General features: G+C 42.3%; 1 protein-coding gene across 3 annotated transcripts in view; it reads right to left on the bottom strand.

Moving 5' to 3' along the window:
• Positions 1-19,527, bottom strand: part of NSMCE2 (NSE2 SUMO ligase component of SMC5/6 complex) — a 228,874-nt gene that overhangs the window by 6,554 nt on the left and 202,793 nt on the right. For all 3 annotated transcript variants that reach the window (XM_019643451.1, XM_019643450.1, XM_019643452.1), the window contains 2 exons: positions 2,667-2,767; positions 2,147-2,253 (listed from right to left, as the gene is read on the bottom strand). In XM_019643451.1, coding sequence (XP_019498996.1) covers positions 2,147-2,253; positions 2,667-2,767 — 208 coding nt within the window. The remainder of the gene's footprint in view (positions 1-2,146; positions 2,254-2,666; positions 2,768-19,527) is intronic.

Consider the following 19,527-nt stretch of genomic DNA (forward strand, 5'->3'; position numbering starts at 1 on the left):
TCTGCTTCAACTTTCAGTCACCAAATTCTGACAGTTTTACCTCCACAATCGCTCTCATTCTCCTTCCTTTCTCAGTCCCTAAGACTCTCGGCTCAATCCAAGCTCTCATTATATATAACTAAATATGCTGCAAAAGCATCCTAATTGACATTTTCACGTGATGCCTTTTTAGTCCACTCCGTGAATGGCTATTCGAGTAGCTTCCTAAACTCTAGGTTGGCTCTCCTTACTCCCTCAAAATAATGTTCTCTCGGGCCTATAGAATAATGGTAGCAAGGATGATGATGATGATGATGATGGGATAAGGTGTAGAGTCTTACCATGTGCCAGGTACTTTAAATATTACGTATATCCTACTTCCAACATACCAAGAGGCAATTACAACTATTAGTATCCATTTACAGATGAGAAAACTAATAAAATCATAACCTGTAACGCCCTGTGTAATGACTCTTCACACCACTCTCCTATGGTTATTGCCCATCATCCTTCTGTTCTCCCTCGCACATGCTCGTACAATAACTGAAATGGCACCTGCTACCTGCTGAGTAGATCAGGCTCTGAGTGGGGTGAGCCTCTGGGCCAGGAGGATTCTTCTGCTCCATTCTCTCAAATCCTTCTCACTTTTCAAGGCCCAGGAAAAACACTACCTTCTCTGTCAACCTTCCAAGCTTCTTCCGCTTGGACTTAACTGATTATTAAGCGAGGGGAATCTGACGTTTGCAGAACCTGCACCCAAGTTGTAGAAGTATGACAGAGAAAAAAACACAATAAAAAACGTTTTATGAATGACAGGTGTGACTGGAGAGCTTCCAAATATCACGTACAATTCAAAAAAGGCAAAGGACATTGGAAAGTCAGCATGTGTAATTAAGGAGATCCATTTAGATGTGACGCCTGTTCTGGGAGTCGCCTGCACCCACCCTGGGCCCCAAGAGACATGCTTTGTATCAGTGCCTGCCCTTTTCACATCTGACTCTTGGAGAATATCGCGAACTTCACGTGAAGAAAGAAGAGCTGTGAAACAGAACTATCTGGGAATACCTATTCTTAACAATTATGTTAAAAAAATTAACGTTTTTCAGAGAATGAACTCAGAAACAAGTAGAAAGGGAAGACTGAGAAACAAAGAAACTTATATTAATGGGGGGAATGGAAGGCGCACGAGGGAGACAGGACATCTCCGCTGTGAGTTGGAACCTCAAATCAGATAAAAATGTACTCAGACTATCTCCATTTTGCAATCATCAGGCCCTTCTTCTAGAATAAATAGGGTAAATTACTGGGCTGAATGATCATCAAGATATCTATGGTCTCAAATAAGTCTACACCCAGGTGAGGAGTGGTGGGGAACTCCAATTCTAGGTCTGGATCAGCAAATTTCAGGGCCACTGGAGAAGCAAACCACACACCAAATAGCCTGTTATCAGAAGTCCATTGAAAACTGGTCACACCTCTAATTCCGTTCCTTGTGATAACTCCAAATCTTTGATAAGAGCACAATACTTAAAAAGAAGTTAGTCTAGCCAACTCAGGATTCTATGTTACTACAGGAAGGAAGCCATAGCCATCCATGGTCATGGGGGGCAGAGTGGGGGGTGTGTGTGTGTGTGTGTGTGTGAGAGAGAGAGAGAGAGAGAGAGAGAGAGGGAGAGAGAGAAGGGGATAGAAATACCTATATAAAAGAAAGAGTCTCCAAACATTCCAAATTAAGAAAATAATAATAATTTCTCATTGATCAATTACCCACGAATTTAGTTAAACTTTTTCAGAAGTTATTGAAGTAATTAAAGACATGAAAGATTTTCCCTCTTTCTCTTAGTATCACAGACGTCCTTTATATTTTTCAGGCTATAGCTCATATTCATAAAAACTCCTATTACCAAATGATTAAAATTTAACCCAATTCCTTTTCATCCTGTTTTAAAAAGATGAGGCTGAAGTTCTTTTAGTTTCTTCCCAAAGAGATTACTAATTTTTCCCTCACGTATTGTTTTTCCAGAAAGCCAGCTGCCATGTTTATACTAATTGGGAGGTGAATGACTTTCAGGGAGACATTTAAGTGTCTTTTCCTGTAGCATGAACACAGCACCTCTGACTGACTGCCACTAGGAAGGCTTCATTTCCCTTCCTTGTATCAACTCACCAGGCCTTTTTCTTCCGTTTGTGCTTGGACTCAATCATGCGAACAATGGCTTCCTCTTCGTAGGTGTGGCCACACACTTTATTTTTCACTGGCTTCTTCATTTCCAACTGCAATCAAGGAGACATGAGACTTTCAGGAAAGATAATGATCAACTTCCAGTAATTTCTGCAAGTCACCAATTATTCGGTGCTGTTTTTTCCCCTCATCCCAGTGGGGGGCTTTCTATGTTTCACCTCCCAATCTCATGGCTTTTGATAATTATTAGGGCAAATGACCACAGAAGAAAATGCAAGGAGGCCAAGTGGCACCAATATCACTTGGCCTGTGGGCCAGGGATTTATTTCTTAAGCACATGATTGACTAAAAACTCTCTCCAGCCCAAGAAGCTTCCATGTATACTCTTCAACACTCATCACTTTGCTTTACACCCTCCGTAACTCTGGATGTGAAATCAATGGGAACCTTTTGTCTCTGTGAAGCGAACTGCTGCTTCTTTCAGGGGAAGAGGAGGAAACGGTACCTGCGTAATGGGGCAGATGAAGTTGGTCTGACTTTGGGTCACAATCATGTCTTCATCAACTCCTTCTGTTCCATCAGCCTCTCTGTCTGCTTGTAGACCATCTAAAGGAAAAAAGGCAAGTCACTGAGCCTCCTTGGTCTATCAGGCCAAGGACAAGAAGAAATGAAGGGAAGGATGTTAACAGTTTCTCAGGGTCTATATGGTCTCAGCCCCCGTGCTAGGCACTTGGATGCAATGAACTCTTCTGCTCTTGAGAGAATCTTGCAGGGGAGGTGGAATTCTGCCTACTTTTGATGGGAATCTGAGACTCAGAGCAGTAAAATCACGTTTTCAAAGTCACAGAGAATTAATTTGTTGAGGAGTGCTGTCCAGTAATCAAGAGTGTTGCTTTGGAGTCAGCAGGACCTGGTTATCTCTTTCACTTCCAGCTGTGAGACCTTGGACTAGCAAGGTCTTTTTTTCAATGCCTCTACTTTATAGCTTTGTTGCAAAAATCGAAAGAGATTAAGAACATAGTGTGCTTTGCACAGCTCCAGGCACGAGAAAACATTCAATAAATAGCCATGACTGTTAGGTAGTGCATGGCTTCTCAAACTTTTTAGTCTTAGAACGCTTCTATTCTTTTAGATATAGCCAAGGACCACAATGCACTTTTTAAATGTGGGGTATATCTTTGCCATATTAGATGTTAAAACTGAGGAATTAGAGAAAGAATTTATTAATGCATTTACAAATAACAACCCTTATTATATGCTAACATAAATGACATTTTACAAATTAAAAATAATTACATTTTCTAGAACAAAAAATGTTAATGATAAGAGTGGCGATGTTCGACATTTTTAAAAAGTATCTTTAATGTTCGGCTTAATAGAAGACAGTGGATTTTGATATCTGTGCCTGCATCCAATCTGTTGTGATATTATGTCATGTTGCCTCTGGAAAAACTCATTTATGAAAAGAAAGAGAGAGAAAAAGAAAATGACATCTTAGTATTATTATGAAGATAGTTTTGTCCTCACGGGTACCCTGAAAGGCTATCAGAGAACCCCGGAGTTTCCTGGCTCAGTCTTTGAGAACTGCGGAGCGAATGAGTGGCGGGGTTGGCTTTGACTCGAGCTTATTTGATTCTGAAATTCTAAAATCTGTATCCTTTTCATTCCATGGTATTTGCCTCTCGCTGAGGGAAAACATGATAGGTGACTTTTGAACGGGATAATGAGAGTATCTCAGATGAAAGCCTTTCTGAAAAAGGCAGGCTTGTCATTTTGCATAGATATCAAAGATCAATAGACACACCTGTTGATGGTATGGTCCCCCCCCACCACCACCCTTTCCTTTCTTTCCTCTCTTCTTCCTTTCATTTTGGCAAAATAAGATAGACATTAAAAATTGATTTGCATTCAATGTGTGAGGGAAACCTGTGTCTCAGGTTCAGCGTGCTCTGTGCATCTTTCAGTTCGTAGAGCCGATGACCCTGGCCCTCCACGTTGGCGAGATGGAGTGTCTGTCTAGAAAAGTACAACTAGGGGTGGAAAAGGGCCACAGAAAACTTGTTCAAGGTCACCCCGTGAACTAATGCCTGGAACCCAGGAATTCTGCTCCCAGTTAGTCTGATTTTTGTAGGGGTTTCACCTTGTTTAACAATCAGACTAGTGGTATTTGGATGTCTGCTTGTATTTTCTTAGAGAGAAATGCTCCTCAAAGCAGCTCACACTCCTTGGAGAAGGCAACAGTGAAGACCCCAGACCTTGGGACTTCCCGGGCAGAGCTTTGTAACCATTGGGCGTTAAAGTACAGTGCCTGGGGCCTCCCAGCTTTTCAAGGGCCTAGAAAAACATCTGAGGCCTTGAAAACCATTCATTGGCTTCAAACAGGGCAACTACAAAATTGAATAAATGTTAAAGATCTACAAAATCTAATGTTAGCTTAACTTTGTTAATTGTTGATTTAATAATCAAAAACATTTCACTTGGAATCAATATGTAGGTGGAATTGAGGTTTTAACTCAGTAATTCCTAAGTATGCTAAGATAATTTCTGATAATGGCCAATTATACGTTACACCTGTTGCTTGTAGCCAACCAACCTCCAAAGCAAAATCGTAAAAATATTTTCCAAAAACTCCGTCAGTAATAAAATTATACTTAATGTGGAGGTGGCCATATTTGAGTATGTGTGGTATGTCGTGGGCTGGGGACTCTGAAATAATATTCCTCAGACTTAGGGAGAGTTTTTGTGCTTCCCAGGACCTGGCTTTGGTATTCACAGCACAAGGATCAGACTCCTAAGAGTTCTTTACCAACCATGATTCCTCACAAGGGCTCGGGAAAGGTGAACAGGTAGAGATGTCGAGGAGCAGAGCTGGGAGAATTCTGCCTCTGATTTCCTTCCCAAAGCTCCCTCCTGTAGGCTGCTGCCCCTTTCTGACTGTTTAATCATCAAAATAAGAGCATTTCTCTGTCCATTTCTTACAGGGCTTATTCTGAACCAACGGCAGATTGCTGATTGCTCATGTTACAGTGTGGAATTCACCGGAAAATCTGTTAGATGAATAGCAGAGTTCAGCCAATGTGAAAGACTGTGGGTTTGTTTTTTAGTTTCTATTTTTACATTTCAAAAGGTAGAGGAAGCAAGAAAGCACAGCTCAAGTGCAATGCCAACCACCAGGGAAGGCTGAGTGGGGAACTTAAAAACTGTAGGTGGCTATCAACATCGGGGATCACGAAAGAAGGAGGTTTCACAAAAGTAAGACTGAGGAAGAATGCCAGGCGTGAGTAATAGCCCACAGACCAAGAGTCTAAAAAGAGAAGGAGTCTCAATAGCTAAACTTCTCTTGAGACAGAACATTTCTTCACCCGAAATCTGTATTTATAGAAAGTGATAATAACGTTGGGATTCTACGATGTGCTAATAACAAAAGGTCACATCTGGCAATAAATATCACATGAATTTAGCGGACCCAAAGACAAAACTGTTTGATAAGCTTGGTAAAAGGAAGGTTGGAGAAAAAAATACAGATCAAATCATGCAGGGATTTACTAACTTGGCGTACGGCTCCGTTTTCTTGGCCTGGTTAATTTGAATACTAAGACCAGTGTCTTGGTTCTGGGAGCCATCACTCCCTCCCCCAAGTTATTATTTTATTTATGATAATAGCTCAAGTTTACTGAATGCTACACAACAGCTACTGTGCTAAGCACATTATATACGTTATTTCATTTAATCCTCACAAAATACCCATGAAGAAAAGCTCTGTTGTTATTTACCATTGTATAGACATGAAAAGTTAACCTCTCCCCCAATATTTTTAAGGCAAAATATCAGCATTATCATGAAGAAATGAGTGGACTCAATCAGTTTCATTGTTACTAAAGAGAGCATAAAATTGTTCCTGATTACAAAGGGAAAAACAAGAAAATGAGTCATTGTTTTCTATATACATATACAAGGTATGTTAGAAGGATATGTCAGCTGACAGCTTCCAGCCAGGTGGTCAGACCTCTGACCCACACCTTACCCCATACCTGGGCCCAGGGCACGAAGCGAAGTGCTGAGGAGGGAACCTGGACAGGAACTTCCGATTTACGGAGTAATGACGAGGGATGCTAGTATCTTGAATGGGGCTTTTTTGATGTTACAAAATGAACACACACACACACACACACACACAAAAAGAGAGAGAAACCATGGAAATGCTTGAAGTAGTAGGAAGTGAACGGTCCAGGGTTCTAATATTCCCCAGTGATGTAATGTTAGTGGGGTAGTGAGGGACTTTATTGGACCCCAAGATATGGGTTCTTGGCTAGTCAGTTACAACTGCTAATAAAGAGCTAAACAGTTCTGCCTTCAGCCTTTCCCATCTCGGTCATCATCCTCCTAGTCGCCCAAGCCCAAACCTTTGGAACCACTGCTGATTATTCCTTCTCCTTCATTCCTCACATCCATCAGCAAACTGTTGACTGGTTCTAAGCTACATTCCCTAAATCTAAATCTAGCTCCTTCTCTCGGTCTCCACAATATCTTGGTCCAAACCACTGTGGCGTCCTGCCCAGACTTCTGCCGTAGCCTCCTCGCTAGAACCCCTGCCGGCAAGGGCACAGCCCTCCCATGCACACTTTCTGGTCCACACAGCCGACCTCTCTGACGCGTCTCCCTCTCGCCCACCAGGCTCAAGTCCCACTGGTCTTTTCGGCTTCTGGCACATGACAAGCTCTTTCCTATATATTTGGGCCTTTACACTAACCTGCCTGGAAAGTTCTCCCTCCTGATCCTTGCCTGTCCTACTTCTGCTTGTCATTTTAAATGTCAGTTTAAATGTCGTCTCTTTGGAGAGACCTGTTCTGAGGCCCCAAGCTAAAGAAGCCACCTGGGCATTCTCTGTCACTTTATTTTGTTGTGACGCTCTCTGCAAAGCACCTAGCTGTGAGCGCTCTTTTCTGGTCTGCCTCCCTCCGCCTTTCTTCCTACCCCACCCCCACCCCGTCCCCCTCATTCTCGTCCAGGAATGCAAGGTCTTTGCTGTCTTGTTCACTGATGTTTCCTAGAGCCTAAAATGCCCTTGACATGTAAGCATAGGTGTTCAATAAACACCTGATAAGTAAAGGGCTTCATCCAACAAGGCAGGAGTGGGTATATTTTTCATAACCATGTACTTAACATATTTGACAGCTGTGGCCACACACACACACACACACACACACACACACACACACACACACACACCTTCATACAATGATGATTTTAGGTTTCAAGCAAATAACAGAGAGGACTCCACTCAAGCCGGGGGTGCAGCCTCAGACCCCGAATTACATGTCAAAGGCAGGAAGTAAATATAAGTTTTACAATTACAGTAGGCTGTGTGGTAATTATAAAGAAGGCTCCAGACATGGCCTGTGGTCAGAAAATACATTTGGTCCTGGCCACACACAGCCCTAGGATTAGTCACTTGTCTGTCTTCATGCATCCCGGATCTGGCCACCACTTAAGACGGTTTTATGCCAGCTGGGAATAAAAGTTGATTGCTGTGGTGCTTTTTCAATTAAGCCTGGCCATTTCTCAAAAAGCACCTTTCTCTTGAGAGTTAGCAGCATAGAAAGAAAATACTTGACAAATGCTTGTCGCCTGCTTGAAATGCCTATTGGACTGCGCAGATGATTTGCTTGCACTGTTCTAGGATTTGGAGGAGCTGAGCTGGTGTGCAGAAGATTTGGGGGCCTCCCTAGTGTGCAAGAGAACACTGGTTCCAGTCTGAAACTCTATAGTTACGGTGTCTGCATATGTGTCTGTGCAATTTCTGACACATTTCTCCTACCCAGTAGCCTACAGCTACGGCTACAAGGGGCTCCGCCTGTGAACTTGGACGGATCTCAGACTCTAAGTGGAAAGAGAATTAAGGGCCGTGTGTGTGTGTGCGTGCGTGCGTGCGTGCGTGCGTGTGTGTGTGTGTGTGTGTGTGTGTGTGTGTCTTTGAGGTCCACTCTCTGGTATGGTTGGGTGTCCAGCTTTGTATCTCAATTTCTTCTTGGGACTGGCGGCTTGTCCTGAATGCTAGCTGTCTGGTTGGGCCAAATTGCCATTGAGGGAATTAAATCCTAGTTTCTAGGACTCTCCAGTACACTTAAGACTCTGCTGTGTGTGAATGGCTTTTGCAGAATTAAGATGCAGATCATGTCCAGATAGGGCCTACTGAATCAAAGTTTTCCTCGAGGATACAACCTTCACAGCATGGCAAACTGCAAGATATTAATTTTCAACTATCAGAACAATGGGTAAAGATAAGAATCCAATAAATTATTCATCATACATGTTTTACTAGAATCAATGTTATCTACTTATAAAGTTGTTACTGCTATTATTATTATTATTATTTTTACCATTACCCCTTGCTGTTGGCAAAACACAATCCTTGCCCTCAGGGGGCTCAGTCACACAGGACAAATAAGCAGACTGTTTCCCACGCCCATGTTTCTGAATGCTGAGCCCTCACTGACTGAATGTCCTTCCCTCTTCTTATCACACCTCCCTGGAGAGCCTCGCTTAGTCATATAATGCAAAGCAGTCTTGTGAGAGCTTCACATATACAAGATACTGTAAAAAGAAGCTCCCAGAAAAGAATAGTGTTGGCCTCTTTGAGGAGCTGATTATCTGAGCTGTGTCAAAACGGAGAATCTTTCAACCCACATTTTTTTTTTTTAAAGATTTTTATTGGGGAATTGGGGGATGGGAACAGCGCTGGGGAACTGGGGGAAGGGGAACAGACAAGTGGCTGTCGTTTTGTTCTTCAGTCTAGTTGTGGAGGACGTTGCTTCAACGTTGGCGCCATCATTCTACTCTTCCCGGGCGAGGCAGATCAGTCGCTGGCTTTTGGATGGCCGCTCACTGCGGCTGCTGGCCGCTCACGCTGGCTGCTGGCCGCTCACGCTGGCTGCTGGCTACACAACAGTAGTCCATGGCAGCCCACTGCTACAGGGGCTGCAGCCTACGCCATCGCCTGTGACTCACGGGCAACCCAGCTTCAGGTTGAGCTGTTGTTCAGCATCTTAGCTGTAGAGGGCAGTGTCACTGGCCCTCATATGTGGGATCCGAACCGGGGCCCTCTGGCGTCCCAAGCCAGCTCTTAACCAATGCACCACTTGGCTGGCCCTCAACCTACATTTTTTGATGCAACTCTGCTGTACCCTTAAATATGAGCATTTCAGGTCAACAGGTCACCTCAGGTCAACATTTTGATCAATGGTCTTCCTTATTCTCTTGGCTATAGTCTATACTCATCTCAGATTCTACTGCATGTATTTGGAGAAGCTATCTCTATCCAATCCAACTCAGTCCAATCCAATCCAATCCAATCCAATCCAATCCAATCCAATCCATCTCAGTCCAATCCAATCCAATTCAATCCAACTCAATGCAATCCAATCCAATCCGATGGAATCAATCCAATCCAGCCCCGCTCAGCCCCACCCAACCCCTACAGCCAATCTCCTTCTTTGAAATCCTTTAATACTTGCTGTCTATACTATACTCTTTTAGCTTAGACCTCCTCATTATTCAATTGTTTCATGTGGATGGGACTTCTTTTCTAGATAGACTGAAAGCTCCTTGAGGATAAGCACTTTGTGTTCAAGTCAAACCAACTCCACTCAAGTTGCATTTATTCAACATCTCTGCTCTGTGCCAAACATGACACAAGGGCCAGGCATAGAAACAAAGAGGACTGGGATTGGGTATGGTGGGAGAAACCAATACAAATATTTACATTCTGTGCTATGAGTGAAATAATATATGTGTTTTGTACAAAGTACAATAGTAACCTAGAGGATCTCTGAAGGTGGGGTGAGGAATGCAGGTGAAACTCCTGGAGAAAGTGATGACTAAGCCAGGCATTCCAGGGAGGTGTGATAAGAGGAGGGAAGGACTTTCAGGTAGTGAGGGTTACAGTACTCAGGAACATGAGCTCTGGACACAGCCTGCCTGGGTTGGAATCCTGGTTCCATCGCGTTTTTAGCTGGGTGCTCTTGGGCAAGTTACTTTACCTTTCTTTATTTTTAAAGATTTTTTTTTAATTGGGGAATTGGGGGGATGGGAACAGTGCTGGGGAATTGGGGGAAGGGGAACAGACAAGTTGCTGTCGTTTTGTTCTTCAATCTAGTTGTGGAGGATGTTGCTTCACTGGCCCAAGTTGGCACCATCATTGAGCTACTTTACCTTTCTTAGTCTCCATCTTCTTTGCTGTAAAATGGAGCTAATAATTGTACCTACTTCACAGAGCTGTATGAGGATTAAATGAGTTAATGTATGAAAAGTTCTTAGAATAGTGTCTGGCAAATAGCAAGCGATCAATAAATATTGTTATGATTGTTGATATTATTACTCCGAGTACCCATAGAGTGGGCACCTTTAACATAAATGCTCAATTAAACAAAAATGATATGCTATGGAATCGCCCAAAAAGAAACCACAGATAGTCCGACCCAGGATGCTAAGTGGGAGGGGCTCTTCCTTGCCCCAGCGCAGAGTGAGCCTAAGTTCACCCTGTTGTATTTAGCTGACACAGCGCTATGAACACCTTCAATTTCTGTCCGCTTTCACTTCCATGGGACTTTCGACACACTCCAAGAAAGATGTCAAAAATAAATCGAATGAAGAGTTTCCAATTATTTCCTCCAAATGAGCTGACAGTTTAATAAGACGTACTATTTCACATTACCACAAAATGGTTAATTAATCTTATGCTGTTTTAGACTTGTGCTTTGTCCTCAGCTGACATCATGTACTAATTTGCTTCCACTTATTTAAATACTGTCAAAATATGAGGGTTTTCAAATAATCAAAACCCAGTGCATTCTACTGGTGGGACAAAAACCGATCGGTTTTTGATGGTCATACGATATCCAGTTCAAGCCAATAAATACTGACACTATCCCCAAACTCAGTACACACATTTAATAACCTTGTAAGAGAAGGTTTAATGACCATCTCTAGGTTACCAAGCAAAAGCAAGAAATCAAATGCACACATTCTATTTCTTTGTTCTGAGCAATTAACAGGACAACCACATGATAGGAAAACTCTGATGAGCCAGCAATGAGAAAGTCCAAAACCCACAATTATTTAGATCCACAGTAGAGTATGAAGCAAGCAAAGTTCAGAAGATGAGAAGTCCCATTTGAGCTCATCTTCCGTTTTCTTATTTTAGAGGGTTGCAAATACCACCCATCCAGGTACTAAGACAGCACATGCTACTTATTCCTACACTTGTCCAATCTCTGTCTTTAAACTCTCTTGGTTCCGTCATCTCCTTTTCATTCCCACTGCAGCCGTCCTAATTCAAGTCCCCAGAATTTCCTACTTCGAATATTGCAAAAAATTCTTTATGCATCTCTCTGTTTGAGTCTTTCCCCAATCTATTTTTTTTTTTTTACTCCAGCTAGTCATCTTTCTAAAACCATGGCCTCCTAGGCATGACAACAAGACTTTTTACTCGCTAGTCCAGGGCATCTTACTTTCCTACTGCTATCCACCTCAATCCCACCCGCCATATCCATCCCAAACTAATTACAGTTCACCCACACTTGCCATGCTCTTCTGCACCTCTGCCAGCCCTTCACCTAGTATCTCTGACCACCCTTCAAGACTGAAGAATTTCCTCTACAAAGCCCCAAAGCAGATTTGATTGCTCCTTCAGCCTGCAGAGTATCTTTTGCACATGCTGGAACCATGTGCTAACTTCTCTATCCTCCCTACCAGAGTGTGCTTTCCTGAAGGGAAGGAACTCTGTCTTCATGATCTTCATATTCTCGGTGAGCCAGGCAAGCTGCAGGAACTTAATAAGTGTTTACTGAATGAGTGGTTGCTGAAACAAGAGAATGTTTTGAATATTGCTATATATAAATGGATCATGATAATAAGATGAAAACAGTGAAGAAGACTGTTTTGAAGGCAAATATTTTAGAATAAGACAACTTGGTCCTTGATCTAATGACTACATTTCCAGAAAAGGAGCGATATTACACTGCCTAGGTCATGTCACCCCACATTCTCTGTTCCACTTCTGTGTAAAGGCAAATTACCAAAAGGAAGATGACAGAGGTCATATTCCAAGAAACAAACTATACCTCATTATGTCTTTAGATGATTTCTAATTCTATCCCCTTGCCCCAAACCATCTATGTCCATAGGAAAGTATAATAGTAATCAGTTATCAAGAGTGTGTAAATTATTTTAAGTTTGCTGAGTTTTCCCAGGGAGGGTAGAGTGTACATGTAGCAATATTCAAGAAGAGAAGCTTTTGTAACAGAGAAACACTGGGAAAATCTAGATATCGGACAGGCTGAGCATTTAAGGGAACTGTGGCATCACCACTCACAAAGTTATTAATAGTCATTGTTAACATTGGAAAATGCTTATGTTATGAGGTGGAACAGAATGAAATTATAACTGTACATGTGGTATCCTTAATTAATCTTAAAAATAGTATACAGAAAAAAAGACTGAAAGGAAATCTGATGAAATACTGTAGTCCATCGTGTCCAGGTGACACAATTACTGATGAGTATGTGAATTGGTGGTAGAGGAATAAAGGAAAATTTCTAAGATTTTTGGAAGACGATTATTTAGCTTGCACATTTTACATCTAGTCCTCTTCGTTGAGACTGAATAACATTTATGAGGTAAGTAGGACTGATGGCCATGAGGACGGATGGGTATGTTTTGTCAAACTGAAACAAATTATGAAATCAAGTTCAGAGCCCATCATATTAAAAAAGGAACTTTAAAAGTTATAGTTGCTTAACCCCAAAACTGCAACATTTCAATTTTGGGTAAGACGGCGGGGACTATGACACCATTTCAATCCCTGATATTTTCTAGCTGGATTAGCCTAATGCCAGTTGCAATATTTTAAGCTTATCTGGTTCCCTACAAGGTAATCCATCACAATTTAATTTATGTAGTATCTTCTCTATCTCCTCTGATTTCCAAGCTCTAGACAAAACTATAATGAAACACCTGTAGAGAATGCAAGACTTTAATAATAAAATTAAAGCTAGCCCTAATATCATACTTTTTTTGGTAAAGCATCAAAATACATGACAAATTTAATCCTCAAAGGATATAGATAGAGCCCCTGAAGACACTCATTTTAGGATAAAGTGTGGTGAGGGGGGAAGTACTTGTGTTAGTAAGTGAGAGAGTCGGTGGCAGAGCTGGTCACATTTGTCAGCTGTCATGGCTGTCCTGAGGCTGTAATGGCTGACACACACGCCTCCCTCCCACAGACCCCAAGTTTAAGCAAATATGTTGCCCCATAGGATTTACTCAGCATGGTAATTACAAAATGCCACAGAGTCGAGGTACTCATTACAGAGGCTTATTTTTCCATGCATTTGATAGAGTATCAGGGCTTATTTTTGATCCATTTAAAAACTCTTCTTTATGGTGGTACAGTGCAGTGATGTTAAAAAAAAGAAAGTAGAACAATCCCCAAAGTGCCTTCAATATGGAAGAAATTAAAAAAGGTCAAAGCCTGAGGGTACAAATCTAGTGAGGCTTTAACAGTCTTGTCAGCAGCATGTCAGTGGAGCTGGCCCACATGCAGCTGGGCTCCCAACCAGCCTGCAGAGCGCTCAGAGCCAGTCGGGCAGAGCTGCCCAACCCTCCAAGAGCAAGGAGTCCATGGACGCTCGGGTCGGCCTTGACATCTGTTTTCAGTTTTCAGGGTCTTGTCTAAAGTTAGCATAACAGAAAACATAACCAAAAAACCCCCCTGCCAACTGGAAGGAAGAAGTAAAAGGAGAGAGAGAAGGAGAGAGAGAGAGAGAGAGAGAGAGAGAGAGAGAGAGAGACAGAGAGAGACAGAGAGAAGGAGAGAGAGAAGGAGAGAGAGAGGGGAAAGGCAGGAAGGGAGGATGTGGGAAGTCTTCAATACCGCAGCCCAAGGAAAGGCACCACCGCTCACATGCCCTCGAACCAAGCCATGGCCTCTAAGCCTTCCTTCCTCTGCCCACCCCCCTCCTCCTCCACTTTCCACCCTCTTTAAAAACCTCCCCACATGCAAAGGAAGACACATGACTTCAAAATCGGGATCAGCTTAGGACACAGCTCTTGTGAATGTGTACAATAGATCTGAGTCATTTGTTCATTCTGTAAACATGAAGAAATCACACTTAAAACTTCCTCCTTCATGACATTCACAGCACTTGACAATATGCTTAGCATGGAGCATTTACTCTTTTCCTTATCCACACCCAAAGATGTTAAGAGGGACAGATTTTCTTTCTCATGGACAGCTTATGTATTCCAGGGCAGGTGACGAGATGGAGCATGACAGGGAGGCAGGAGTGACTGTCCCAAACCCAAGCCCAGGGCGGGTCGCACAGAGGGCTGAGGAGCAGCCCCGGAGAGCAGTTTACCAAAGTCACTGCCTTCCTCTGGGAAACTCGGGGGTCCCGCACCCCCACCCCGGGCACTTAGCACAGCATCGGTAATTATGTTTATGCCACTGTGTCTCCCACTAATCTGTAAACAACTCAAGAGCAGAGACCACTTTTGTTCACCTCTGTATTGCTAGTGCATGGCTCGTGGGTTGGGCTCAGTGTCAGAATATGGGACCCTATCTTAAGGGGTCCTTGGTGGCTTAAAAATGGTTCTGTTCACTCTCTAGCTCTTCTGTGGAAGGGGGGGTTCCATGCAAGACCCGAAGAGGAGTCTTGTAGGGCATGGGCTGGAGGACGACAGGTCAAATCTAGACCCACAAGGCTATCCCATGAACGGGGGTGTTAAATTACCTGTCGGCGATCACCCCTTCTTCCTGCCTATTTCATTAGGATACTGTGAAGATGAGATAAACATTTCATCCTCATTCGAGGAGAAAAACCTAATAAATACATCAAGGCAGTCACAAAAAACATCATGAGTAAAGAGAACTCTGGAGGCAGTTTCTGGAAGGGCAAAGCAGGTGACTGCTTGATCTTATTTTCCATTTTCACAGCCTGTGGGGCGGGTCCTGGCACCCCAGTATACAGTCTACAGACATTCATAAGCGCTGAAGACAGCAATGATGTAAGTGAAAGAACAGACTAGGAAGCAGGAACAAAACAAAGGAAGAAAGGAAGGAGATAAAGAGAAACGAAAAAAGGCCCTCGGAACGTGCTTCACAAACCCTATAGGAAAAGTTAAAAGATCTCCAATAACTATCATTCTGAGCATTATAATGAGGAGGATCCTGTTGGGTTGGAGCTCCAGTCTCCAGCCTAGAGTGTGGATCCAATCTAGAGGATGTGGTAAGTACTGAGAGACCACCAAATAATTAGCACACATCCCCCAGCACCGTAGCACAAGGCTAGACTGCAGCTCCACAATTTTTCTGACTACAGTTTTCCTCCTTAGCTAAAAATGATCTTAACGCTTTTGCTGCGACGTTCGGATATGTTTTCTCCTGTGGCCTGCACTCTCGACAACAAAGATGTTTTGTATGCCATGTTGCATAACATTTTGTAATACATTTTTTATGTCCTCGATGCCATTAGATTCTAATTTATCTCTGCTTAAATCTAATTGATGTTTTGAGGATTTTTATTGCTAAAATTCAATATAATGGTCAATTTATTACCATATAACAAAGGTTTAAAATAAAAATAGTGTAATTTATGTATAAAGCAGCTCAAAATGTTACTATTAAATGCATAAAATAGTCAAAATATCAATGTTTTACTTTTTGTGGATTTTTAACACCTTTTGGGAAAAAAATTTGAAATCAATTAATGCAGGAAAAGAGTTAAGACAGACAACAACAACAAAACAGTATGGTGAGGTGACTGGGTAGGTGACTGGCGATGCTGGTCTCTCGCTCTGAGTCCCTCAACCATGAGTCCCTGGAGGGAAAGGTCGCAGGGGACTCAGGAGCCCATGGGAGGCTAAAAATACACAAAAGGGGAACACCCAGGAGGTACAGCAGTTACATCGGGGAGGCAATCAGCACCCTAGTTATAGAGGTCGTAATTAGGAGCGATGGAATGAAATTAGGAAAAGGAAAACTTTAATTGTCAGGAACAACTTTGTTGGGCCATTGGCCCTCACAGAGCTGGTTCAAAATAAGCTAGAAATTATTTCAAGGGAATTTTATTTTTGCCACCAAAAGTAGACTAGGTTACTTGATGACACACAGAGGCCTCTTCTAAGTTTCTCATTCTAAATGAAACTGTAAAGTAACTAATGATAAAAAAGCCCATGACTATTTCATTCCAAAAATATGATTCAACATCTGAGGAGATTAAGAGTGGCAAAGTGAGAACAAACCAAAAAAAAAAAAAAGGAACACAGTGAATTTACAACAGATTTATAGATGAGAACTAACTAAAAAGGGATACGAAAAATAGGACTTGTTTCTCTTGCTTTTCAAAACGGATTCAGTTACTTTACGTTTCAGAATTAATACAAAGATGGCAAGTAAACTTAATTAATCATTGTCAGGAAATGGTACAGAACATTAGCTTTCAAATTTGAACCTGCTTTCATAATTATCACAGCTGTTGGGTAACTGAAACTTATGGCCTTAAATAGGTTAAACTTCAGGTTGCATGAAAGGACAACAAACAGCGTTGGAGGCTTCTGGTTTCCTAGGTCAGGAGTAAAATTTAAAAGAAAATTTATTTTCTCTTCCTCATTTAGGAGCTCAAGGTATGATTCATGCAACTTTCATTTAGTAAACGCCTGCTGACCACCACTGTTTCCTAGGCACAGAGGATGCACAGCTCAGGCGTTGAAATAGATAAGTAAACCCGTGACCATAGCCTGGCGCGCTGAGCACCAAGATAGCCGTGAGGTTAGGGGACCCTGGGAGCTCGCAGGGAGGCTTCTAAACACAACTGCAGGATGTACAGTCACGCTGGGAGGGAAGTTGAAGGAAAGAAGGTGAGATGAGCAAAGGCAAAAACGAAAGAAAAAGCACGCTCGGCACGCCATAATTCTCAGCACAGGGGTTTAAGATCAGACACTCCAAGAATATGTACAAATACCTTATTATGTATATTATGCAATAAATTAGGAAATGAAAGCATTTTTAAAGTCAGGTTTCCTGAGTTTACTTGATATTTTCCCATTATTATTATTATTATTATTACTTAAATGCCTCCTAAAATGTGAGCTACACGGGAGCTTGGCAGCTTGCTTACTCCTCTGCCTGCCCACCCACCACCATTAACCGAGGGCCTGTCATAGATGGTGGGCTCCGTGTACACCGAGATCGGCGAGTCCGAACCCCTGACCTAAAGGATTCATTGTCTAGTGCTGGAACAGAAAGTGCCATTAAAACACAGTGGAGAAATTTTACGAGTTTCAGCACTGGGTTCCAGGGCAGAAAGGCCGTTCCAAGCAGGGGAGCAGGGAGCTCCCGCTGGCCCCACAAGGTACAGCGATCCAGGGGCATGTGGAGAACTCTTTAAGTGTTTGGTTGAGGAAGCAGTGACCCTTCCACAGCAGCAAGGTGTCAGGGCACTTAAAAATATATTCTGTAGGTGAATTACAAACATGTACCAGTTTTGCCTAGATTTCCCAGGGTAAGTCACGTCTTACGAAGAGGCACTCTGCACTCCCCAGCGTGTCTGCTTATCCTCGCCCTTCTTGTCCACTGCAAATTCAGGGCTCGAGCTATAAATACGTTTTCAGAGAATCCTTTAGAAACCTCTGGTCTGATTTCAGATCCTGGGATGTCTTAAGCACCGTGATGGCCTAATTCCGTGTTTACCAAGAAATCTTTTCCATACACATTCAATTTCATCACACACACTATATTATTCCAGCAATAAATTTCACTTAAAATCTTGCCACTGATGACAGGTACTATAGTTGGGAAGGATAGACACCCTGCAGGCAGATTCAAGGGCAGAGTTTATGGCACTCAGGATTTTATAATGCAGGCTTTCATCTCCTACCATATTAACCATATAATTGCTAACTTGATTTTTCTTTTCTGCTCCGTATTGCTCCCAAGGTTGTGATGAAGTGTTTGCTGCCACTGCTAATGAAATTCTGTAAAGGACCATTGGTTTTTAACTCCGCTTGGGAATTTTGATGCAATAGATGTTTGCCCACTCTGTCAGAACAAATAAGGTTCTTTATGCCTAAGTGCAAAAGAAACGTGGCTTTTCAAAAGAAAAGTGAGAGGAAAATTCAAGCAAAGGGGACTTTGGGCAATCTGGCCCGAAGACACTTTTGTGTTCTGTTGATCTGATTATGTAAGAAATCTTTTCAAGAGCGTCTATATAAAAGGCAATTTTGTTTTTTCAGCCAACATCTAGAGTACAAAAACATGGTGCCTTCAAGTCAACCTTACGCCAATGATAAGAAAACAGTTCTTTGGTGGAAAGTGCACTGGGATGACACAGCTTCCTGGCTTTGCCACCAATCAGCTAGTGACCTGGCAAGTCACATAACTGCTATTGTCCTTGACCTTGTTCTTCTCCAACCTGAAAAATAAAGGAGTAAGAATAGGAATGGAGGGAGGTTCTGTAGTTTAAAAAACCCATTCCAGTTTTAAATCCTCTATCTTTCCACTCATTATCAAAATTTTACCCTGAGAGAAATCAGACTATCTTAAAAACGAAAAAAGGTGTTTATGAATATTTAGGGAGTCAACTCAAATGACTCCTCATGCTGATCTCAAGGCAAACTTTTTCCTTCAAGAGTCAACCTATTTGCAAACCAAACTTGCATAACATCCGAGTTTATGTTACAGAAATAAATGGCCATTAGTAACTTAGCAAATAAAATTTGAATTTCAAGTGATGAAAAACATGTTTTGCTATGACCGATATTAAGTATAAATTGAGCAATAGAGGTAGTTACCCAAGCAGAGCAGGTAGGTGCAATGTGGCTATTACCAACATTTTGAAAATTGTATTTAGGAAACCTTATAATCACAGCATTATTTTACAAGAGTTAATGGACTACAAAGAAGAATTAAGTTCAGACCTGTCATATACTTAGAGGGGGGTGGGAGGGGTGCAAGCCAGCAACGCTCCCAGAACTTAAATCGGTGGCTAGGATACATTTTCCCAGAAGAAACAGATGTCTGTGCCAGGGACTCTTACCTACTTTAATTTTTTTTAAATTTTTTTTTAAAGATTTTTTTTTTTAATTGGGGAATTAGGGGGATGGGAACAGTGTTGGGGAATTGGAGGAAGGGGAACAGACAAGTTGCTGTCCTTTTGTTCTTCAGTCTAGTTGTGGAGGACGTTGCTTCACTGGCCCAAGTTGGCACCATCACTGCACTCTTCCTGGGCGAGGCAGATCAGTCGCCGGCTTCTGGACGGCCCCTCACAGCGGCTGCTGGCCGCTCACGCTGGCTGCTGGCTACACACGGT

This window comes from Hipposideros armiger, unplaced genomic scaffold (genome assembly GCF_001890085.2).
Source record: "Hipposideros armiger isolate ML-2016 unplaced genomic scaffold, ASM189008v1 scaffold_78, whole genome shotgun sequence".
NCBI classification, from domain to species: Eukaryota; Metazoa; Chordata; class Mammalia; order Chiroptera; family Hipposideridae; genus Hipposideros; species Hipposideros armiger.